Raw genomic sequence first — 20,026 nt, forward strand, 5'->3', positions numbered from 1 at the left:
CTTAACCCGTTAACTAAATTTAACGACAGTGGCTCAATTGATTCAAATTAGCACTTATAATGACTCAATTGGGAATTCTAATAAGAAGGGGATCAAACTGGAAAAAACCCACATGAATAGGGACAACTAAAGGGTTTAAATATATATATATATATATATAAACTCTGCAGCTATGCATACATGTGAGGTGACATTTTACTAATAAGATTGGAAATGTATGGATGATAGTTAATTATGAAGCACATAAATAATTAAAAAAAAATCTATCATGAATACATTTTTAATTTTGCCCTTTGACCATTCTAAAAGAAACACAAGAAAAAATTTGTAATTGTATGGCTTATTTCTTCCTCATTTTCATTTTTCTTCTTCTTCATGTACCTTTACTATTTTATAGGGTTAAAATGTTTTAGATTCTACAATAAAAAAATATAGTTCTAGAATTAAAAGTAAATTGGACTACGTGATTTGTAATACATTTCCAGATTCAAAATATGTTCCAATTCAAAAGTTTCTTAACTACAATATAAAATGTTTTTAAATTAAAAATATATTTTAGATTATGCAATTCATAATTATATATGTACTAATTCATAATATATTCATGATAATATATTCATGTACTGAATAATTCAAAATATATTTTCGAATCTTTAAACATATTTCAAATACGTTTTAAAATATTTTCAAATCATAAAATCTGAAATATATTTTTAATTTTGAATTGTAAATAATTTATGGTGTACCATCTAAAATGTTTCTTATGTATAAATAATTTACATTTTTCCTGCAACTAGGAATGAATGTGTAAAAAGAAATATGTGCCTTTCAATAAATTGATATGAGTAAAGTTATAACATAGCCCTTTAACTCTTAATTATAAAAGAAACCACTCATGTAGGTTGAATAACATACAAATCAACCTTAACTCCATGACATTTAATATACATAATCACATTAACTAACAAAGATAAACTTGAAGTTTTGGAGCCTCCATATACACTAAGGAATTAATATAATAGGAGTAAGATTATATATTTCGATAATATGACTACAAATCTTTGTAATTTGTAAAAAATAAAATATCAAAGTATATGCATTTCATATCTTAAGAATATACTAAATTTATGATACAAAACACAGGAAGATTAGTAGAAAAAAATATTATAAGAGGATTTAAAAAAATATTAGTACACCATACAAACTATAATGTTGAACAACACAAAATTATTCCTTTTCCCATGTGAGAAGAGAATGAAAATACAATACTGTTATGTGGAAGCTATGCAATGGTGATGACAACAAAATGTTATATGGTGATGTTAATTTATGGACACTATAGGAGTAGGCAGTTAAACCGCCATTTCCATTTCACAGAGAATATGACGCCTATCCATTCTTTTCCAAAATCACATTGATTTTCATATAGTTTTGATTTGCCAATTTTCTATATATAAATGTTGATTTTTTCCTAATTCTGGTTGTATTGCTATCTTCTACCTTTTCTTCCACAATTTCCTCTCAAGATACCCTAGTGTTTTTGATGATGGGTGGTGCTCCAATCAACAACCAGCTCATTTTCAACACCCTCATGTCATTTCCTGTCTAAACCAACCACCTTCACCTTTTCCCCCAATCATTTTTCTCTCTTCTTCTTCAAAGGGTTAAAACTGTTAGATTCATTTTTCAATGCATCTGAAACTTTGTTGCTCATGTTGTAGCTCTTAGGTAACCAGAGGGAGTTATCAGCATTCATGCCATTTCTGACTTTCAGGTTTTATTTCCCCCAAATCTCTTTTCTCATGGATAATCAATCTTCAATGTATGTGCCATAATTGTTTGTTCATGTGCCTCTGTGATTAGTATTAATAATGATGATGATTTGGTTTCTCATCACTAAAAAATATAATAGTTATTATTATTATTATTCTTGCTTTCTGACTTTGAGAATGGTCACCATGTCCTATGATCTGCATCACATTTCATTACGTGGATGCCATGAATTTAGTTTTTCGTTCTTTATTCTTTTGACGTTTCTATCATGGCATCGTGCATGTTCAACAACTTCCCTATTAACTTATATGTATATTCTCTCACAAACACAATTATTTGAGTGGTTACATAGTTTCAGAATCAAGGTAGTGGCAGGAATTGAGTACTTTTAGTTTCTTAAATTATGGAAAGACCAACAACTAGTTTCTTATATTAGGTGGAGTTTTGTTTGAATTTTTATACCATTTAGATTTGTTTCAACAGTCCATGTTACATCTCTGTATAACTGATTTGCATGAGTTTTCTTATTTCTCTCTCTCTTTTCAGGAGTTCTTCCTCTTGAAGGGTTATTATTGTGTTGCCTTTTGATAAGATCAAATCCAGTCAAGATGCCTGATTTACCACCTGAGGTAAGAGTTTCATCTCTATGCATCCCCATAATTGACCACAAAATGCAATCAGTGCATTCAAGGTTTTAAAAATGGTATTGGCCACAACATTTCTATACTTCTTCACAAAAGTCCTTTTTTTGAGTATTTTTATGGCAATTGTCATCACAGCTTTTTTAAATTTATGCAGTGGGTATGCACTAACATATGTGAAAACTTCAAGGGAGTAAAATGTAAGAAGAAAAAAGAAAGTAATTTTAAAAACAAAATTAACTTAAGCATAAAATAAAAAATAAAAATTTAAAGACACGATAACTTCTATAAATCAATGTATGCACAAATTGATTTTAACCAACAGTTTTGTTTTTTTCTATTTTTCTCTCCGGAAAAGTCTCATGTGAAATATAATTTCAAAGCACAAAATGAATCTTTGACCCAATTTATAACCTTGGATGCATCCACTTTTGGAGAAAAAAAAGAGCCTGACAAAACTGAGTGAGAATTAACCAAAACTTCTGGTTCATTCATAAACACAGATGAGACACAATGTGTCAGAAGAGGCACACCCTAGTGTTCATAGCAGTTGTGCAAAGTCAGGAAAGAACTCACCAAGTCATCCCAATAATGTGAACCAAGCAGAAAAAGAGACCTTCAGAGCAGCAAATGTCCACACTTCAGGAAGGGAAACTGGACAATTGGACCAAGTTTCAAAATCTGATAATGCAAAGTTGGAAGGTAAATCAAGACCCCAGAGGCTAATTCCACCAAACAGGAATATCTCTGACTTCAGCCCTCAACAACACCAAAGTCCAAGCACAACAAAAAAGCCTGGTCAAAACCCTGATCATCATCATTCAAAGACAGTGTCTGTGTCAACCCCACATGGAAAGACCTCGCATCATGGGAGTACTGGTTCTCGCAGTAACAGCTTAGAGAGCACAAGTGCACCCATTAGGCCACATACTGGGGGTGATGTGAGGTGGGAAGCTATCAACATGATTTCAAAGTGCGGCCCTCTCAATCTCAGCCACTTCAGGCTTCTCAAGCGCATTGGTTATGGAGACATTGGGAGTGTGTACCTTGTGGATCTCAAAGGGACCAAGACCTACTTTGCCATGAAAGTAATGGACAAGGCAGCACTCATAAGCAGAAATAAGCTTCTGAGGGCACAGACAGAAAGGGAGATTCTTGGACTCCTTGACCACCCCTTTCTCCCAACTTTGTATTCTTACTTTGAAACTGAGAAGTTTTACTGTCTAGTGATGGAGTTTTGTAGTGGAGGTGATCTTCATACTCTTCGACAGAAGCAACCTAACAAGTGCTTCTCTGAAGAAGCTGCCAGGTTAGTTAAACCTCACCGTCTTCTAATCATAATTCATATTGAAAACCTTGTATGCAATTGATAAACAGTATTGCAATATCTTGTACAAGTTTCTTCTTGACAGTTTTAGAAGAAAAGAAATGGAAATCAATTTTGAAGTATCTCATTAATGAGTTAATTAATAAAAACTCCTGTAATTACTCTTGATTTTTATAAAAACTCTTGAGCATAAATTAATTTATTTTATAAAAAAGATTTTTTCTTTTTATTTCATTACCTTATCCAAGGCTGGGCACTCATTAGTATTTCATGTTTATATCATTTTGCCATCAGCAGGGACTTGTGTTAACCATCTGATTTCAGTTTGTAGATCAACTTCAGTACTTATATGCTTAAAAATCTTGTGATAGGTTTTATGCCTCAGAGGTTTTGCTAGCTCTGGAGTACCTGCACATGCTTGGCATTGTATACAGAGACTTAAAACCAGAAAATCTTCTAGTGAGAGATGAGGGGCACATCATGCTCTCAGATTTTGACTTATCCCTTCGCTGCTCCGTCAGTCCTACACTAGTCAAATCTTCATCTGCCCATGCAAGCAACAATAGTGGTGGCAACAGTGACTCCAGTGGCGTACTAAGTGATGACCAAGCAAGCACAACTCAAGCATCTAGTTTTTTTCCGCGCATTTTACCTTCAAAGAAGAACCGCAAGGCAAAGTCGGATTTTGGCCTATTGGTTGGTGGAGCACGCCTTCCTGAACTGATGGCAGAACCTACCAATGTGAGATCAATGTCATTTGTAGGAACACATGAGTATCTTGCTCCTGAGATTATCAAAGGAGAGGGTCATGGTAGTGCAGTAGATTGGTGGACTTTTGGAATCTTCTTGTATGAGCTGTTGCATGGATCAACCCCTTTCAAGGGTGCAGGGTATAAAGCCACACTTTTTAATGTTGTTGGACAACCACTTAGGTTCCCAGAAACTCCTCAGGTCAGTTCAGTGGCTCGTGACCTTATTAGGGGATTGCTTGTGAAAGAGCCTCAGAAGAGAATTGCATATAAAAGAGGAGCTACGGAGATAAAACAGCACCCATTTTTTGAGGGAATGAACTGGGCTCTAGTCAGAAGTGCCACACCTCCCCACATACCAGATGCTATAGACTTCACCAAGTATGCCAGCAAAGACACACCACCCCCGGTGGACAAGAAGATGGCAGATATTGCTAATGATAAACACAACCATAATGCTAGTGATTCTTACGTAGATTTTGAGTATTTTTAGCAGTAAAAGTTTTATATGGATATAACACACTTCTTTGACAAGAATATACTGTACAAAGTGTCACCTCTCTTCCCCAAGAAAATTGAAGACTTCTATAAGAAACATACAATGTAAACAAACATGTAAATTTGTTCAAAAACATTCTTTTCCCCCCATTTTCTTGAAAATGTCTTTAATATTGTTGTAAGGACTTCCAGAGTAGCACTGCTTGCAAAATTCAGTGTTCAGAATATGTTTTGACAATGACAAGATGTTTATGGTACACGAGATGAGTTCTTCAAATATAGAGTTCTGTTGGCTCAAGCAAAATGTAAGTTTGGTGATCTCAGATTTGGAGTATTTTTAGTACAAGTCATATATTTGGTTAAAAACACAGTTTGACAGGAATACACTCTACAAATTGTCACCTCCACCTTCTTTCCCTACAGAAAATTGAAGACATTTCTGAGAAATATACATTGTAAAACACAAGGCATGTAAATTCGTTCAAGAAAGTTATTTTTCCCTTATTGTTTTTTTTTATTTTCTTCAATATTGTCATAAGGTATTTCAAAGTAGCACTACTGTTTACAAAATTCAGTTTTCAGAATGTTATATACTCTAAAATGTTTAACTGAGAAGCAATGGAATTCCCTCCTTCAAGAAAGAAAAAGAAAAATTAAGGAAATGGAGAACATATAATGGATACATTCATCTTGAACTTTACATCTTCGATTGTGAAGATAATCTTGTTCGCAGCTCCTCAGCTACAGCATCAATGAACTCTTCAGTATTCAAATAATGGGATCTAGAAACCCTACACATTAGATAAAAGACAAAGTTTTAATCTGTTAAGCATTAAAAGAAAAAATTTGAAAGACCAATTCGAGTGCCAGAAATTACTTAGGTCCATGAACAAGAAGCGCAAGATCCTTTGTCATCTTTCCCAATTCAACAGTTCCAATGCAAGCTGCTTCCAGTTTCTCCGTAAACTCCAACAGTCTAGCATTTCCATCCAACTTTGCCCTGTAAAAGTCATCGTGCATTTGAATAAGCTTAGGAAAAACATATTTTTTCCTATTTTTTCTATATATATGGATAAGCTTTTAATAGAAAGTGCTCATGCTATCTTCATGTAGTACTCTGTTTTTTCCTTTCAAGAAGATACAACGTATACTAGTAAAATTAAGTTTAGATACACTACTCTCACATATCCGTCAAGACAATATTTGTGCAGATAGACTCACCCCTCATGGTTCCAAGATTCAAGGACTAATTTGGTGTGTCTTTTATCCGGGAAAACTTTTCCCGGAATAGGTTGAGTCTTCCATCCTATAGGTTCTCTTGACTTTTGTCCTTGGGTTTGGTTTTTAACCCCAAGTTTTGTACTTATCTTTTATTATTAATGCCAGTTTGTGTTGCATGTGATTGTTAGAGACTCTGGTGTCAACCTAGATAGGATGCCTCACACGTTACCTGTTAGGGGCTGGCGAGTTTACGAGAGAAGAAGATATAGGAGAGAGAGAGAAGGGGTCCGTACGGTAGAGGACAGTGGCCGAACGGTTGAAAGGGGGGAGCACGAGGGCCGAACGGTTGAAAGTGGGGAGCACGATGACCGAACGGTGGAAAGGGGGGAGCACGATGACCGAACGATAGGGGGAAGAGAAAAAGAGGGTTGAGCGAGTGGAGCGATGACGAGCGTCCTAAGCGAGTGGAAGCAACAACGAGCGCTCTAACTGACAACAGTAGGATAGGCGGGAATCTCAAAGGACGTACCTCAGGATATTATAGAAGTAAATATAGTAAATAAGGATAGAAATATTCTTACCAGATAATTATAATAAATAGGCATAATTACTATTATTCTTTACCTTTTTGGGAAGGAGTAATTAGTATTAATAAAGGAGGAACCTAGGGTTTAGGCAGTTTTTTGATTAAGGAGTTTTGTAAGAGAGGTTAGGCTCTCAGGTAACTGACGGAGACCCTGCTCCCAGTTATTGGTTGTTTATTGTGATACCAATATTTCCAGTTAATAAAGAGTTTTATTCATTCAAATACCATTGTTTATTGCCTTTGGGAGTTTGAAAGGGTGTGAGTGGCAAGTTCTCGTACTCAAGTACGTAACAATTGGTCCGACCTGCCGGATCCTAATAGAGACGAGTGAAAGACATCATGGAGGGAAGAGTGAATGTTGTCGAAGGAAGATTGGAGGTCATAGAAATCTCCATGGGAGGACTGGAGGCAGCAGTCCAGGAACTGGTGAAGGTGATGGGAGAGCGAGGTCGACGACATGAGGGAAATCCTGATGGAAGTCAGGGGTCTGTTAACGGGAGAAGGAATGAGGAGGACGAGAGAGATGGCAGCGGGCTAGAGGGTGGACACCGAGAGGAGCAACCGTATTGGAGGAGAAGGGTAGACTTACCCATCTTCGAAGGCAGCGATCCTTTGAATTGGATCTATAGAGCGGACAAATTCTTTGAATTGCAAGGAGTGCCGGAGGAAGAAAAGCTGAGCCTAGCCTACATCAGCATGGAGGGAATCGTGGGACACTGGTTCAGGTTTTGGAGGGAGAAGACCAGGAACCGCTCGTGGACCGGATTAAAGAAGTCGTTGGTGATCTGTTTCGGAGGCAGAAGCCGGGGAACGGTCTTCAAGAGACTGGCGGCCTGTAAACAATCAGGGACCGTGGAAGAATACATCCAAGAATTCGAAGCGTTGGTCGGCCAAGCAGAAAAAATACCTGATGCACAGCTGATGGGATACTTCATGGCAGGATTGCAGGAGGGGATCCGTAATCAACTCAGATTGCTTGACCCGAGGGAATTGATGGACGTAATGAGACTAGCAAAGGACGTGGAAGAGTTCCAAGGGGGCACAAAGGCTGGAGGAGGAATCATAAGCAAGAGCCAGACGTGGGGAAAACCGAGCGGTTCAGTAATGAGGACGGACCCCAGTCGGCATAATTAGAACCGAACGGGAATCGCAGAGAGGGGGCGGACAGGAGGGAAGGAAGGGATCCCGAGGAGAGAAGGAGAACGAACGTTCTCAAACAATCAAGGAAGGAACGTGCGGGATTTACCGTACGCTGAATATGTCAAACGAAGGGAAGAAGGGAGGTGTTTCAGGTGTGGGGGACCGTTCGGTCCAGGCCATCGTTGTTCGGAAAGGAGTCTTCGGATGTTGATACTGGCAGAAGACGAGGAATCAAGCGGGGAAGAAGAAGCTGAGACCGAACTCGACCAAATGGAGCTATCGGCATTCTCGGCAGGAGGGCTCACCCAGCCCAGAACGATGAAATTGCATGGACAGATAGGAACGAAACAGGTACTGATTTTGATTGACAGTGGCGCCAGCCACAACTTCATAAGAAAAGAATTGGTAGAGGAACTGGCATTAACCGTAGTAGACACACCACCCTATAGGGTGAGTTTGGGAGATGGGCAGAGAAAGGAGACGAGGGGGTGTTGTGAAAAAGTAATGATTTGCATGGGAGAGGCGGTGATCACCGAACGGTTCCACCTGTTTGAACTGGGCGGAGTTGACGTGATACTGGGGGTAGAATGGCTGGCTAAGCTGGGAGAAGTAACATTAAACTGGGGCAAGCTAACCATGGTGTTCGGTCAAGCAGGGAGGAACGTGACCATTAAAGGAGATCCTACTTTAACTCGGAGATTGTGGAACCCGAAGCATTGTTCAAAATGAAAGAAGTAGAGGCCTGGTTGCTGGTGTGGGAGCTTGAGGAGTCAGAAAAGGACGAGGAAAGAAAACCGTACGATCAGGGAGAAGGACCGTTCGGTCCGAAGATGACAAAGAAGCAGACGCATGACATGAATCAAATTTTGGATCAGCACGCGAGCGTATTTCACGAACCGAGCGGACTACCGCCAGATAGGGGCATGGTTCATCAAATTCCATTAAAAGAGGGTACGGATCCCGTGAATGTAAGGCCGTACCGTTACCCCCATGTGATGAAGGGGGATATTGAGAAACAGGTGGCCGAAATGCTAAAAACGGGTGTCATAAGGTCGAGCAATAGTCCATATTCGAGTCCGGTAATATTAGTGAAGAAGAAGGATGGCAGCTGGAGGTTTTGTGTGGATTATAGGGCCCTTAACCGAGCCACGGTACCCAATAAATTCCCTATCCCACTGATAGAGGAATTGCTAGACGAACTGAGAGGGGCCAAATATTTTTCGAAGGTGGATTTGAAGTCAGGATACCACCAGATCCGAATGGGAGATGGAGACATAGAGAAAACGGCCTTCCGGACGCACCAGGGTCACTACGAATTCATGGTGATGCCGTTCGGCCTCACCAACGCACCAGCCACATTCCAGAGTGCAATGAATAGCCTGATGCAGCCTTACCTGCGGAAATTCGTACTGGTATTCTTTGATGATATATTGGTGTATAGCCGATCCTGGGAGGAGCACTTAGAGCATGTGGGGACGGTGCTAAGGGAACTCGTGGCCAATAGGTGGGTGGCCAACAGAAAGAAATGTGAGTTCGGCAAAACTCAAATAGGCTATTTGGGTCATCGGATATCCGCGAGGGGTGTAGAAATGGACGAAGACAAAGTAAGGGCCGTGATAGACTGGGAAAAACCTAAGACGGTGAAGGCCTTGAGGGGATTTCTGGGTCTGACAGGATACTATAGGAGGTTTGTGAAGGATTATGGGAAGATTGCCAAACCCTTGACCGACCTTCTTAAAAAGGGGCAGTTTACATGGACGGAGCAAGCAAAGGAAGCTATGTCAAGGTTAAAGAAGGCCATTACTACTGCACCAGTGCTGGTTCTACCTAATTTTGACCAGCCTTTCCACATTGAGTGTGATGCATCGAGAAGGGGGTAGGAGCGGTACTCATGCAAGGAAAGAAACCCATAGCTTTCTTTAGTAAAGCGTTATCCGAGGGGTCACTGAGTAAATCGATATATGAGAAGGAATTAATGGCGTTGGTTTTAGCCATACAACACTGGAGGCCCTACCTCTTGGGACAACGGTTTGTGGTTCACACCGATCAAAGGAGCCTGAAGTACCTTTTGGAGCAGCGCATCACCACTCAGAATCAACAGAATTGGATTGCGAAGCTCCTGGGTTATGACTTTGAAATTGTGTACAAATCAGGTGTCACCAACAAGGTAGCAGACGCCCTATCACGGAAGGAAGAGGATGATCCGTAGGAAGAAAAGGAATTGAGGGTTGTGGCCCGACCTTACTGGCAAGACTTCGGAGAGATTCTGGAAGAAGTTGAGGCAGATGAAGAGTTAAAGAAGGTGATAGAAGATTTGAGAAAAGACCCCAACTCACATCCCTCGTTCACTCTGGAACACGAGAGGTTACACTATAAGGGGAGGCTTGTGCTGTCTGCCCGATCGGCCTGGGTGCCCAAGTTGATAGCCGAGTTTCATACCACGCAAACAGGAGGACACTCAGGGGTATATCGGACTTATCGCAAGGTGGCGCAATCTCTTTATTGGGTAGGAATGAAGAAAGCCGTAACTGACTTCGTTGCAAGCTGCCTGGTATGTCAACAACATAAATATCTGTCATCCTCTCCGCAGGGGTTGTTGCAACCTTTACCCATACCCAACGCCATTTGGGAAGAGATAAGCATGGATTTTATCGTTAAGTTACCCAAGTCCCACAAGTATGATGTTGTGCTAGTAGTGGTAGACCGCCTCAGCAAATATGGACACTTCATACCACTGAAACATCCCTATTCCGCTCGAACCGTAGCTGAAGTGTTTGTAAAGGAGATTGTTCGGTTGCATGGGGTGCCAATATCTATCGTGAGTGACCGGGATCCACTGTTCCTGAGTAATTTTTGGAAGGAGTTGTTTAAATTACAAGGAACTCAACTAAAGATGAGCATCGCCTATCATCCTGAATCCGATGGGCAGACTGAGGTCGTGAATAGGGTATTGGAGGGTTATCTGAGATGCTTCTGCTCAGAACAACCAAAGGGATGGAGCATAGTACTACCCTGGGCGAAATATTGGTATAATACCAGCTATCAAGAGTCGGCAAGATGCACCCCATTTGAAACAGTATATGGGAGGTCTCCTCCCTCCCTGCACCGGTTCGTTCCGGGGGAAACCTTAGTGGAAGTCGTCGGCCAGGAGTTACAGACGAGGGATGAGGCACTCAACCAGCTAAAATTCCATCTAGCCAGGGCTCAAGAATTAATGGTGAGGCAGGCCGACAAGGCAAGGAGACCATCCAATGTGGAGGTGGGAGATTGGGTGTATCTAAAGATCAGACCCACCGACAGACGTCGATGCCGTCCACACTGCATTCTAAACTAGCCGCTCGGTATTTTGGACCTTTCCAGGTCATACAGCAGATAGGAGAAGTGGCATTTAAGTTGCAACTACCCGAAGCCGCGCGGATACAACCAGTGTTCCATGTGTCACAATTAAAGAAGGTCGTGGGGGAGAACAGTGTGGAGAAAGAGTTACCCATAGACTTGGAGATGGAGGGACCGTCTCCCTGGCCGATCAGAGTTCTGGATAAAAGGCCAGTGCAACAAGGAGAGGACGAACGGCAGGAATTGTTGATCGAATGGCAAGAGGGCGGACCGGACGGGGCAACATGGGAAGATGCCATAACCATCCGAGATCAATATCCAGACTTCAACCTTGAGGGCAAGGTTGATCTTCAGGAGGTGGGTAATGTTAGGGGCTGGCGAGTTTACGAGAGAAGAAGATATAGGAGAGAGAGAGAAGGGGTCCGTACGGTAGAGGACAGTGGCCGAACGGTTGAAAGGGGGGAGCACGAGGGCCGAACGGTTGAAAGTGGGGAGCACGATGACCAAACGGTGGAAAGGGGGGAGCACGATGACCGAACGATAGGGGGAAGAGAAAAAGAGGGCCGAGCGAGTGGAGCGATGACGAGCGTCCTAAGCGAGTGGAAGCAACAACGAGCGCTCTAACTGACAACAGTAGGATAGGCGGGAATCTCAAAGGACGTACCTCAGGATATTATAGAAGTAAATATAGTAAATAAGGATAGAAATATTCTTACCAGATAATTATAATAAATAGGCATAATTACTATTATTCTTTACCTTTTTGGGAAGGAGTAATTAGTATTAATAAAGGAGGAACCTAGGGTTTAGGCAGTTTTTTGATTAAGGAGTTTTGTAAGAGAGGTTAGGCTCTCAGGTAACTGACGGAGACCCTGCTCCCAGTTATTGGTTGTTTATTGTGATACCAATATTTCCAGTTAATAAAGAGTTTTATTCATTCAAATACCATTGTTTATTGCCTTTGGGAGTTTGAAAGGGTGTGAGTGGCAAGTTCTCGTACTCAGGTACGTAACATTACCTCTTACAAAAAATAAATTTAGCTAATGAGCAAAACATTAGGATTTTACCATTTTTAATTTCAAAAAGTTCCTGCTTATAAATAAAGTTACAGAACGGATCCTATTTTGGAGCTTTTTTTTCTGTCCTACCACGGGTTTCTTTGAGTTCATTTGACTAGAGACTGGTCCCAGTCGTGATACTATGGTTGTTCCTAACTTGACAGTTTTTCACATGTTAGCAATTGAATATGGATTGGTCACTACATGAATTGTTTGCACAATGTGTGAACACAAGGTGCCTAACCACTACACCAACCCATTGGGTCCTATTTTGGAGCTTTACTTCGCAAGGTCAATTTTTAGAATCGTTTTAGATAAACTTCTTCAAAACACTTCTAAGAAAAGAAATTAAGAACATCATTGTAGAAATTTACTTCAGATTATGGAGAAATGTGTTTCAATTTTCCTTAATTTTCTTATCCTTGTTTACATAGAAATTTAATCAAATAGACCCTTAACTTATAAAAAGATGCACCACAAACTTGTGCGTTCATTTCAAAAACCTTAACCAATAATTGTAAATAATTTTAGACATACTTTTTTACTAAAAAACATTTTTCCTTAAACACCACAAACAACGGCCTCTTAAACCACCCAGCCTTACTTCAGTAATATGAAATCAAATGGAAAAGGATAAACTTATACTGATTCTAGCATAAAGAATAACTAAGCAGACTAGTTTCCATTGCAATCCCTACCTGTGTGCAAGACCTCGTGACCAGGCAAAAATTGAAGCAATACTGTTTGTGCTGGTTTCACCACCTTTCTGATGAACCCGATAATGACGAGTTACCGTGCCATGGGCTGCCTCTGCTTCAATGGTTTTCCCATCCGGGCAAACCTGTCGCCAAATTTAACTTCTTGAACACCCATACTAGAGATGCAATGTGAAAAAAAGAAGGCCAGAAGGAAATACAGTATGAATGAACAGAAAAGAGAAATGCTACGAAAGGTTAGAAAAGCAATACCAGCACTGATGTCATCAAGCCAAGAGAACCAAATCCTGTTCAATGGAAATTATTATAATGAATTTCAAGAAACTTAGGCCCATCCATAAACAGAAACAGCAGAACAAAGAATAACTAAAAGCTAAGTGAAATTCATGAGCATTTGGATATCCACCTTGAGCTAAGAAATCACTCTGCACATCACCATCATAATTCTTGCAGGCCCATACATAACCTCCATCACTTTTAAGAGCATAAGCAACCATATCATCAATAAGACGGTGTTCATACCTAAGAATCAAGAATATGAGTTAGCAATCTATTTGTAATAAAGGTTTCAATTAGCATGATTGCCAATTCAACTAACCATATCCCTGCAGCTTTGAACCTGTGGCTCCATTGAGCCTCAAAGACTTCCTGGAAAATGTCCTTGAATCTTTTACAAAAGCAAAGAGTTAAAAAGGTGCTTGAGGGTTTGATTAACAGCAACTACAATAGCATCTCACTTAGAACAGAAGAGCAATTAAATACAAAGAAAGATGAACCAAAAATATAACAGCATACCTTCCATCATATTTCTTTAAAATGGTATTTTTAGTGCTAAGATAGAGAGGCCATTTCTTCTGGTAAGCAAAGTTCATTGAAGCCTCAGCAAAAGCTCTAATGGACTGTTTCCAGATCAAATACATTATTATCATCCAAGCAGTAAGATATTATTTGAGAAGAATGATAAAAAAAGAAGAAAGCATCATCCAGATACAAACCTCGTCAGTATTATACATGGACAAGGCTATGCCTCCAGCACCAGTAAAGTTGTAGACCTCTAGCTCTTTAATTCCTTCACCTCCACTAGGAGCTGTAAGCACACAATTTAACACTATAAGATTTCTTTGATTTTGTAGGCCTCTCTAGCTCTTTCATACTAGGAATTGAAAGCAATCAAACTCTCAGTTTTCATTGGGAAACTTTGCAACATCATCAAGATTGAATCTCCAAACTGCTTGAGCCATGACAAAAAGTTGACTGGAGAGTGAATTTACCAAACACCAATTTTAGCTTTCCTGGTCCATTTATAATTGTATCTGTTGCCCGATATTGGTCTCCAAAAGCATGCCTTCCAATGCATATTGGCTTTGTCCAGCCTACACAATAGAGAGATAGTAATTAACATTTGCTAAGTTGCAATCATAAAGTAAAATTCAAAATTTCAAATATGAAATAATCTTTAGCATTTTATGAACCTGAAACAAGACGAGGGATGTTTTTACATATAATTGGCTCTCTAAAAACTGTACCTGTAGAACATAAAGATTGAATGTTCCCCTAGATGTCAGATCAAATTCAGAAAACAAAGCAAGGATATAAAAACCATTAGAAAGTTTAGTTACCATTTAAAATGTTCCGGATCGTCCCATTTGGACTTCTCCACATTTGTTTTAAGTTAAACTCCTTGACCCGAGTTTCATCTATGACAGAAAAACTTTGCATGTGAATTTCATTCATAATGCATATCAAGTTACTACATAACCGTAAGTCATGACATGGAAAAAAGTATGCATCATTCCAGCTTAGAACATCTGTGAATACCTGGAGTTATAGTAGCACATTTGATTGCTACATTATACCTGCAATGAAAAATTTTCCCTGGCATGTTAGGAGACCTCAGTGTGTAAGACAAGTTTCTCTAATAATTAACGAAAAACAAAAAGGAAAGCTACTCTAATCCACAGAATTCAAAAAATGATAAAATCAAAACATAAATTATGTTTTTTGGAGTTGATTATATGTCAATCTAAACCAAATACCCCTAAAAACTATATCCTCTTGCTATACTACAAGAATTCTTTCTTTCCATTCTAACCTAGACTATTGTAGAGTATCGTATTTACAGAACTGAGCATATAAAAAGTTGGCCCTTATCTCCATTTAAATCACATTTTTTCATCAAGTATAAAGGCAGTTTAGGCTACACCACAACCATGGAATGGAGCATTGCACCCTTTTATACCATCCCAGGTATAGGGAGAAATCTCAACCCAACAGCCCCAATATCCACAATTATATAACTAGGAACCTCTAAAGTGGTTTACCAGGGGGACATGACTATATGAGCAAGTCAAAGGGCTAAAGGTAGGTGAGACCAATTTCAAGCTTATAGTGAGATGATTCAATGTTGAACCAATCACTAGCTTGGTGGCACTGAATCCCAAGTTCAGTTATCCTCTGCTAAATAAAAGCATAAGAGAGTGAAAAACAACATTTCAACCACTTGAGCAAAACATTTATATACAATATTCAGAATTTGATCACAATTTTGGCTATGAAAGATCTATTTAACATTTCTGGATTAATGGAATAGCTTAATCAAATCTAAATGAGTGAAGAGTCAGCATGACTATGCACTGAATCATATTTTTGGCACTAGAAAAAAAAAGACAGCAGTGTATTTTCCTTTTAACAGTGTTGAATATAATGAAAACTCTCTATGAGATTAATCTCTCTTATGTTAGATATATACATAAAGTACTCTATTTATAATAAAAGAAATATGAACTAAATCCAAAATATAAATAAAGAATAATAACAAATTAACTAAAAATAAATGATAAAGATAAAATATATAAGATATCTAATAATCTAATATATCTACCAAACAATATTACACGTTTTATCCTAATAATAATCATGGAAGAAACAATAGAAGAGGCTGATAACAAATTCTAAAATGATACATAATATCAAGATTGAACACACACTTGAGTGTAGCTTCAGCACTTTCAATGGTAACTCTATCAGCAGTGGCATCCCGATGAGGAAGGCCAAGGTCAAAATACTTAATATTCAGCTCCAAATAAGGAAGAATAAGCTGAAAAAAAAATAAAGATAAAATATAATAAAGAAAAATACAGCATAAACCTACTTGATTCCCAAAGATAACTCAAGATAAAACTACCTTATCTTTTATCATTTTCCAAATCACTCGGGTCATTTCATCCCCTACATGCGAAGACAAGGAAAAATTGATTATTCAGATCGAGAAACTGAAAGTCAATCACATTTTAAGCTTCTATGGAAAAATCCTATGATTCCGAAGACATTCTATGAGGATGAGACCCCAATTTAACTGCATATTCAGTAGTGACTAAATCAGATAGACAGAAACACTCCATTCAAATACTTCAAATTATTATTGAGTATGATATTTTCTATCATAATTTTGCTTCAATTTCACAACTTGCTTTAATTTTCCATCTTCTAGACAAGCTTTTCGTGTTATTTTAATATGGTTCTAGACAAGCTTTTCATGTTATTTCAATAGTTAGCTTTGCCTAATTAAACGTTTCAATCAAGAAAAAGGCATTAAATTTAATAAAGGAAGAGACCCCCCATATGATCTCAGGTCCCAAAAATGCTTGAAGCATAACAAAAAATGAAAAAGGGAGATTGAAATTGAAAGCCCAGATAAAAAAATGGTTAAAGCACACAACTTCTCACCCCGATAGAGAACTAAGCACTCACACACTATTATTAACATTCGTCAGAACCCAAAGGAAGAAAGATCACATAAACACAATAACGAGAGAAGTGTGAGAGAAGCATATAGTGATTCATAGCATACCATCCATTTCGACGATGGGGTTGTCAACTCTTATCTTCTGAAACCCCATTTTGTTGCTAGTTTGGTTGAGGTGAAAGTGTGAACTCAGAGAGGATCAACAATTCAAACACACTGAAAGGGAGAAATTGGGTTGTGTTTGTGATTGTGTGACTTAAAGAAAATATGTGGCGTGAATCAACACGTGATCACTGCCTCGCAATGAACAGAGTAAGCTTAGATTGCATTGAACTTACCGTTCAATCACGTTGAATGAAGGATCCGTGAGAATGGTTTGCTAATATAATAGACTAGACATCATGGTTCCTTTGTTCTTTCCACCTCTTCATCCACTTCCGACCAAAATAATACGTTATTAAAATTTTATATTATTTCAAAAGGCTTAATTATTTTATCATTTATTTTATTATTAATAAATGTTCGATTAAGTTTTCCAATTTTTAAATTATAACAATATAGTTATTTATTCTTCTTCCAATTAACATTAAAATGGCCACAAATAATTTTTTATAAAATAACATGCTCAATAACACAACATAATATTAGTTTTTTTTTTCTAAATCTGAGTTAATATAATTTCAAAATTACGGATTTAGATTCAGTTTTAATATAATTACTAAAAAATACTAAGTCGTGTCTCGTAGACACGATTTCATTTTGAAGGAGTGATGAAATTTATGATTTATGACTTTTGAAAATAAAATTATGGAAGAACACGATTTTTTTAACAATGTTAAAGTAGTACTGATCAAAAGCAATTTTTGTAAAAATTAAGTTTAATTAATCAGACGTGATTAAGCTCAAAACAAAATCGTTATATAACTAAATGAGTTTAACCAAAAGTAAATCTTATTAAACTAAAATTATACCTGCAGATGACGACTTCTATCTAAATATTGGTTATATTAAAATCGTGTTTGATATTAATGATTTCAACCTAAAATGAATTTACACTAAAATTGTAATGACTTGGCTACTTGTGTCTATAAATAATTAAACTGAAATCATAATTTCGTGAGTGATTTCATGGTAAAAATAACATCATACTTTTAGAAAACGACTTTGAAATTTCTATTAAAATTGTATATATATTTCATTATTTTTCTTCTTTTCTATTTACAATGTCTTAAATATTTTTTCTTTGTTATTTAGAAGTCGTATCACTACTTTAAAGACTCTTTTTCCTTTCTTAAAACCTAACTTTTTTTTTTACTTCTTTCTCTTCTATGAATTTTTCTGCATTCCTTATATTTAGATATAAACATATTTTTCATTTTTTTTATTTTAAGAATTTAATTAATGTATTTTTTAACTTTTTACTGTGTTCTATGTTTTTATATAATCAATTTTTTTTATTTTGATGTATTTATTTTAATAAAATATTTTTTATAATATTTTATATGTTAAAATATTCTTTTAATAACTTCACTAATATTTTTTAAAATTTTATGTAATTTTTTAAATAACTTTTATTATTAAGCTTATACGTGATTCTTAATTACATTATTATTATTATTATTAAAATATGATTAAATAAAATTATTTAACATAATAATGGCAATAAAATCACATAAAATTTAATAATAGAACTTATTTAAAATAAACTACATAACAAATAAAATATTTAAAAATTTAGTAATCAAATTATTCAAAAAAGTATTTTTAAAATACACAAAAGATTATCAAAATTTAATGTTATTAAATAAATATCTTAAAGATAAAAATATACTTATAAAAGTTTAGGAAATTTTAAATTATTTTTTAAGAATTTTTCATAAAAATGAAATGTTAATTATACATTATCTGTCTTAATATATTTAAGTAGAGCATGGCATCGATTGATGTAACAAAAAGTTAGAAGTTTTTCTTTCTCAAAGACATGTAAGGTAATCCATGAATTTAAAACCAAAGTCGCCAACATGTGTAAGGATTTCTTCTCAACACCATTAACACATTGAAGTCGTTAACCAAAAGCACGAATTTAGTTTAATTACTTTTAGGTAAACCTAGTCAATATTAAAGATGCTTTTAGACAAAGTTACTAACGACTGACATGTGTCAAACCCTGAATATGATACCTAGAGAGAAGGGATTGATGTCTCAAAAACAAGAGAGTGAACATTTTATAGAATTTTTCAAATTACAACTCATCTCATTTTCTCATAAATCTATATCTCTCTAAAAACTCAAGTATCTTCTTTTCTCCTTCTTTCTTCTTTCGATCAACAATTCGTTGGTGCTTGAACACTTCTGGTATAAAGGACTTCATTTTTCACCGATCAAAATCCTCTCTCGAAGCTGGTAAGGTCTGAACCTTCTTCCTATGAATTCTCTGTGTTTTATGTGCATGCAAGCATTGATCAGCTTGCATGTGTTCTTGCATTGTTCCTGAGTCTTTTATCTTTTGGTTTCTTTGGATTGGTTTCGTTGCACCGACCAGAAATTATGGCTATTGTAGAAGTTATTGGATTGAAACGTATAAAAGTGGTCTCTTGGATTCGAGGTAAGGGAAGCTAGTTAATTTAATTGATGAATTTACAGTGTATGTGAATGTTGTTTAATGATTTTGTATGTGTAAGAAATTGGATTTTGTGGCGATTGAATAGTCTATGTTATATGAAATTGATTTGGTTGATTTTGTATAAATGTAAAAATTTAATGAATTGTATTCGGTTGAGTTGGTGTGGACTGTTAAATAGTTGTGTTCATGTTGATTGTATTTATGTTGAGTTTATGGTTCATGGCCGAGTGAATTGTGAAGAAGTGGGATAGTGAAATTGGAGAAATTATGTTCGTTGTGGGTGTGGTCGGTATAGAGAATCTGGGTAAGTGGTATAAGACTTGTTAGAACCCTTGAGTTACTTAAAATTGTACAACAAGTAGGAAATCTGATTTTCGGTCCTTGAGTTGATGATTATGCAGAATTGACTCTCAAATATGAGATGAAACTCTCTAAATGATGTTAGAAAGGTTTAAGTATTCTTAGTTTAGGGTAGATATGTGTAGGATTCATGTTTGGAAGATTAGAAGTTTGGAAAAAGGTTTAGTTTTGGTAAAATTTGATGTGTTCATAATTATGTAGAAGTTTCTGAAGAATTATGCAGAAAACTGAGGATTCGTTGTTGATTGCTTGG

At 37.0% G+C, this 20,026-nt stretch overlaps 2 protein-coding genes across 3 annotated transcripts; one reads left to right on the forward strand and one right to left on the reverse strand.

The window, feature by feature from the left end:
- Positions 1-1,471: 1,471 nt before the first annotated feature.
- On the forward strand, positions 1,472-5,104 carry LOC108332539 (serine/threonine-protein kinase RHS3). The gene is made up of 4 exons (XM_017567848.2): positions 1,472-1,774; positions 2,320-2,402; positions 2,918-3,723; positions 4,113-5,104. The coding sequence occupies exons 2-4, from the start codon at positions 2,382-2,384 to the stop codon at positions 4,981-4,983; spliced, it is 1,698 nt and encodes a 565-aa protein (XP_017423337.1). The 5' UTR covers positions 1,472-1,774; positions 2,320-2,381; the 3' UTR covers positions 4,984-5,104.
- Positions 5,070-17,223, reverse strand: LOC108334414 (isocitrate dehydrogenase [NADP]). Of its 2 annotated transcripts, XM_017570250.2 has the most exons (17): positions 17,129-17,223; positions 16,896-17,006; positions 16,230-16,273; positions 16,033-16,142; positions 14,864-14,901; positions 14,665-14,742; positions 14,518-14,571; positions 14,317-14,418; positions 14,041-14,132; positions 13,841-13,944; positions 13,644-13,712; positions 13,452-13,567; positions 13,298-13,332; positions 13,028-13,170; positions 5,866-5,988; positions 5,690-5,779; positions 5,070-5,405 (listed from the first exon to the last, which is right to left on the reverse strand). In XM_017570250.2, exons 2-17 carry the CDS (start codon positions 16,942-16,944, stop codon positions 5,387-5,389), a joined length of 1,266 nt encoding a protein of 421 aa, XP_017425739.2. In that variant the 5' UTR covers positions 16,945-17,006; positions 17,129-17,223; the 3' UTR covers positions 5,070-5,386. The 2 variants fall into 2 exon arrangements, with proteins under 2 accessions (XP_017425739.2, XP_052726831.1); XM_052870871.1 differs by lacking the exon at positions 5,070-5,405 and having other exon boundaries at positions 5,482-5,779; positions 16,896-17,210.
- Positions 17,224-20,026: the final 2,803 nt, after the last annotated feature.

The sequence above is a fragment of the Vigna angularis genome, chromosome 11 (genome assembly GCF_016808095.1).
Source record: "Vigna angularis cultivar LongXiaoDou No.4 chromosome 11, ASM1680809v1, whole genome shotgun sequence".
NCBI classification, from domain to species: Eukaryota; Viridiplantae; Streptophyta; class Magnoliopsida; order Fabales; family Fabaceae; genus Vigna; species Vigna angularis.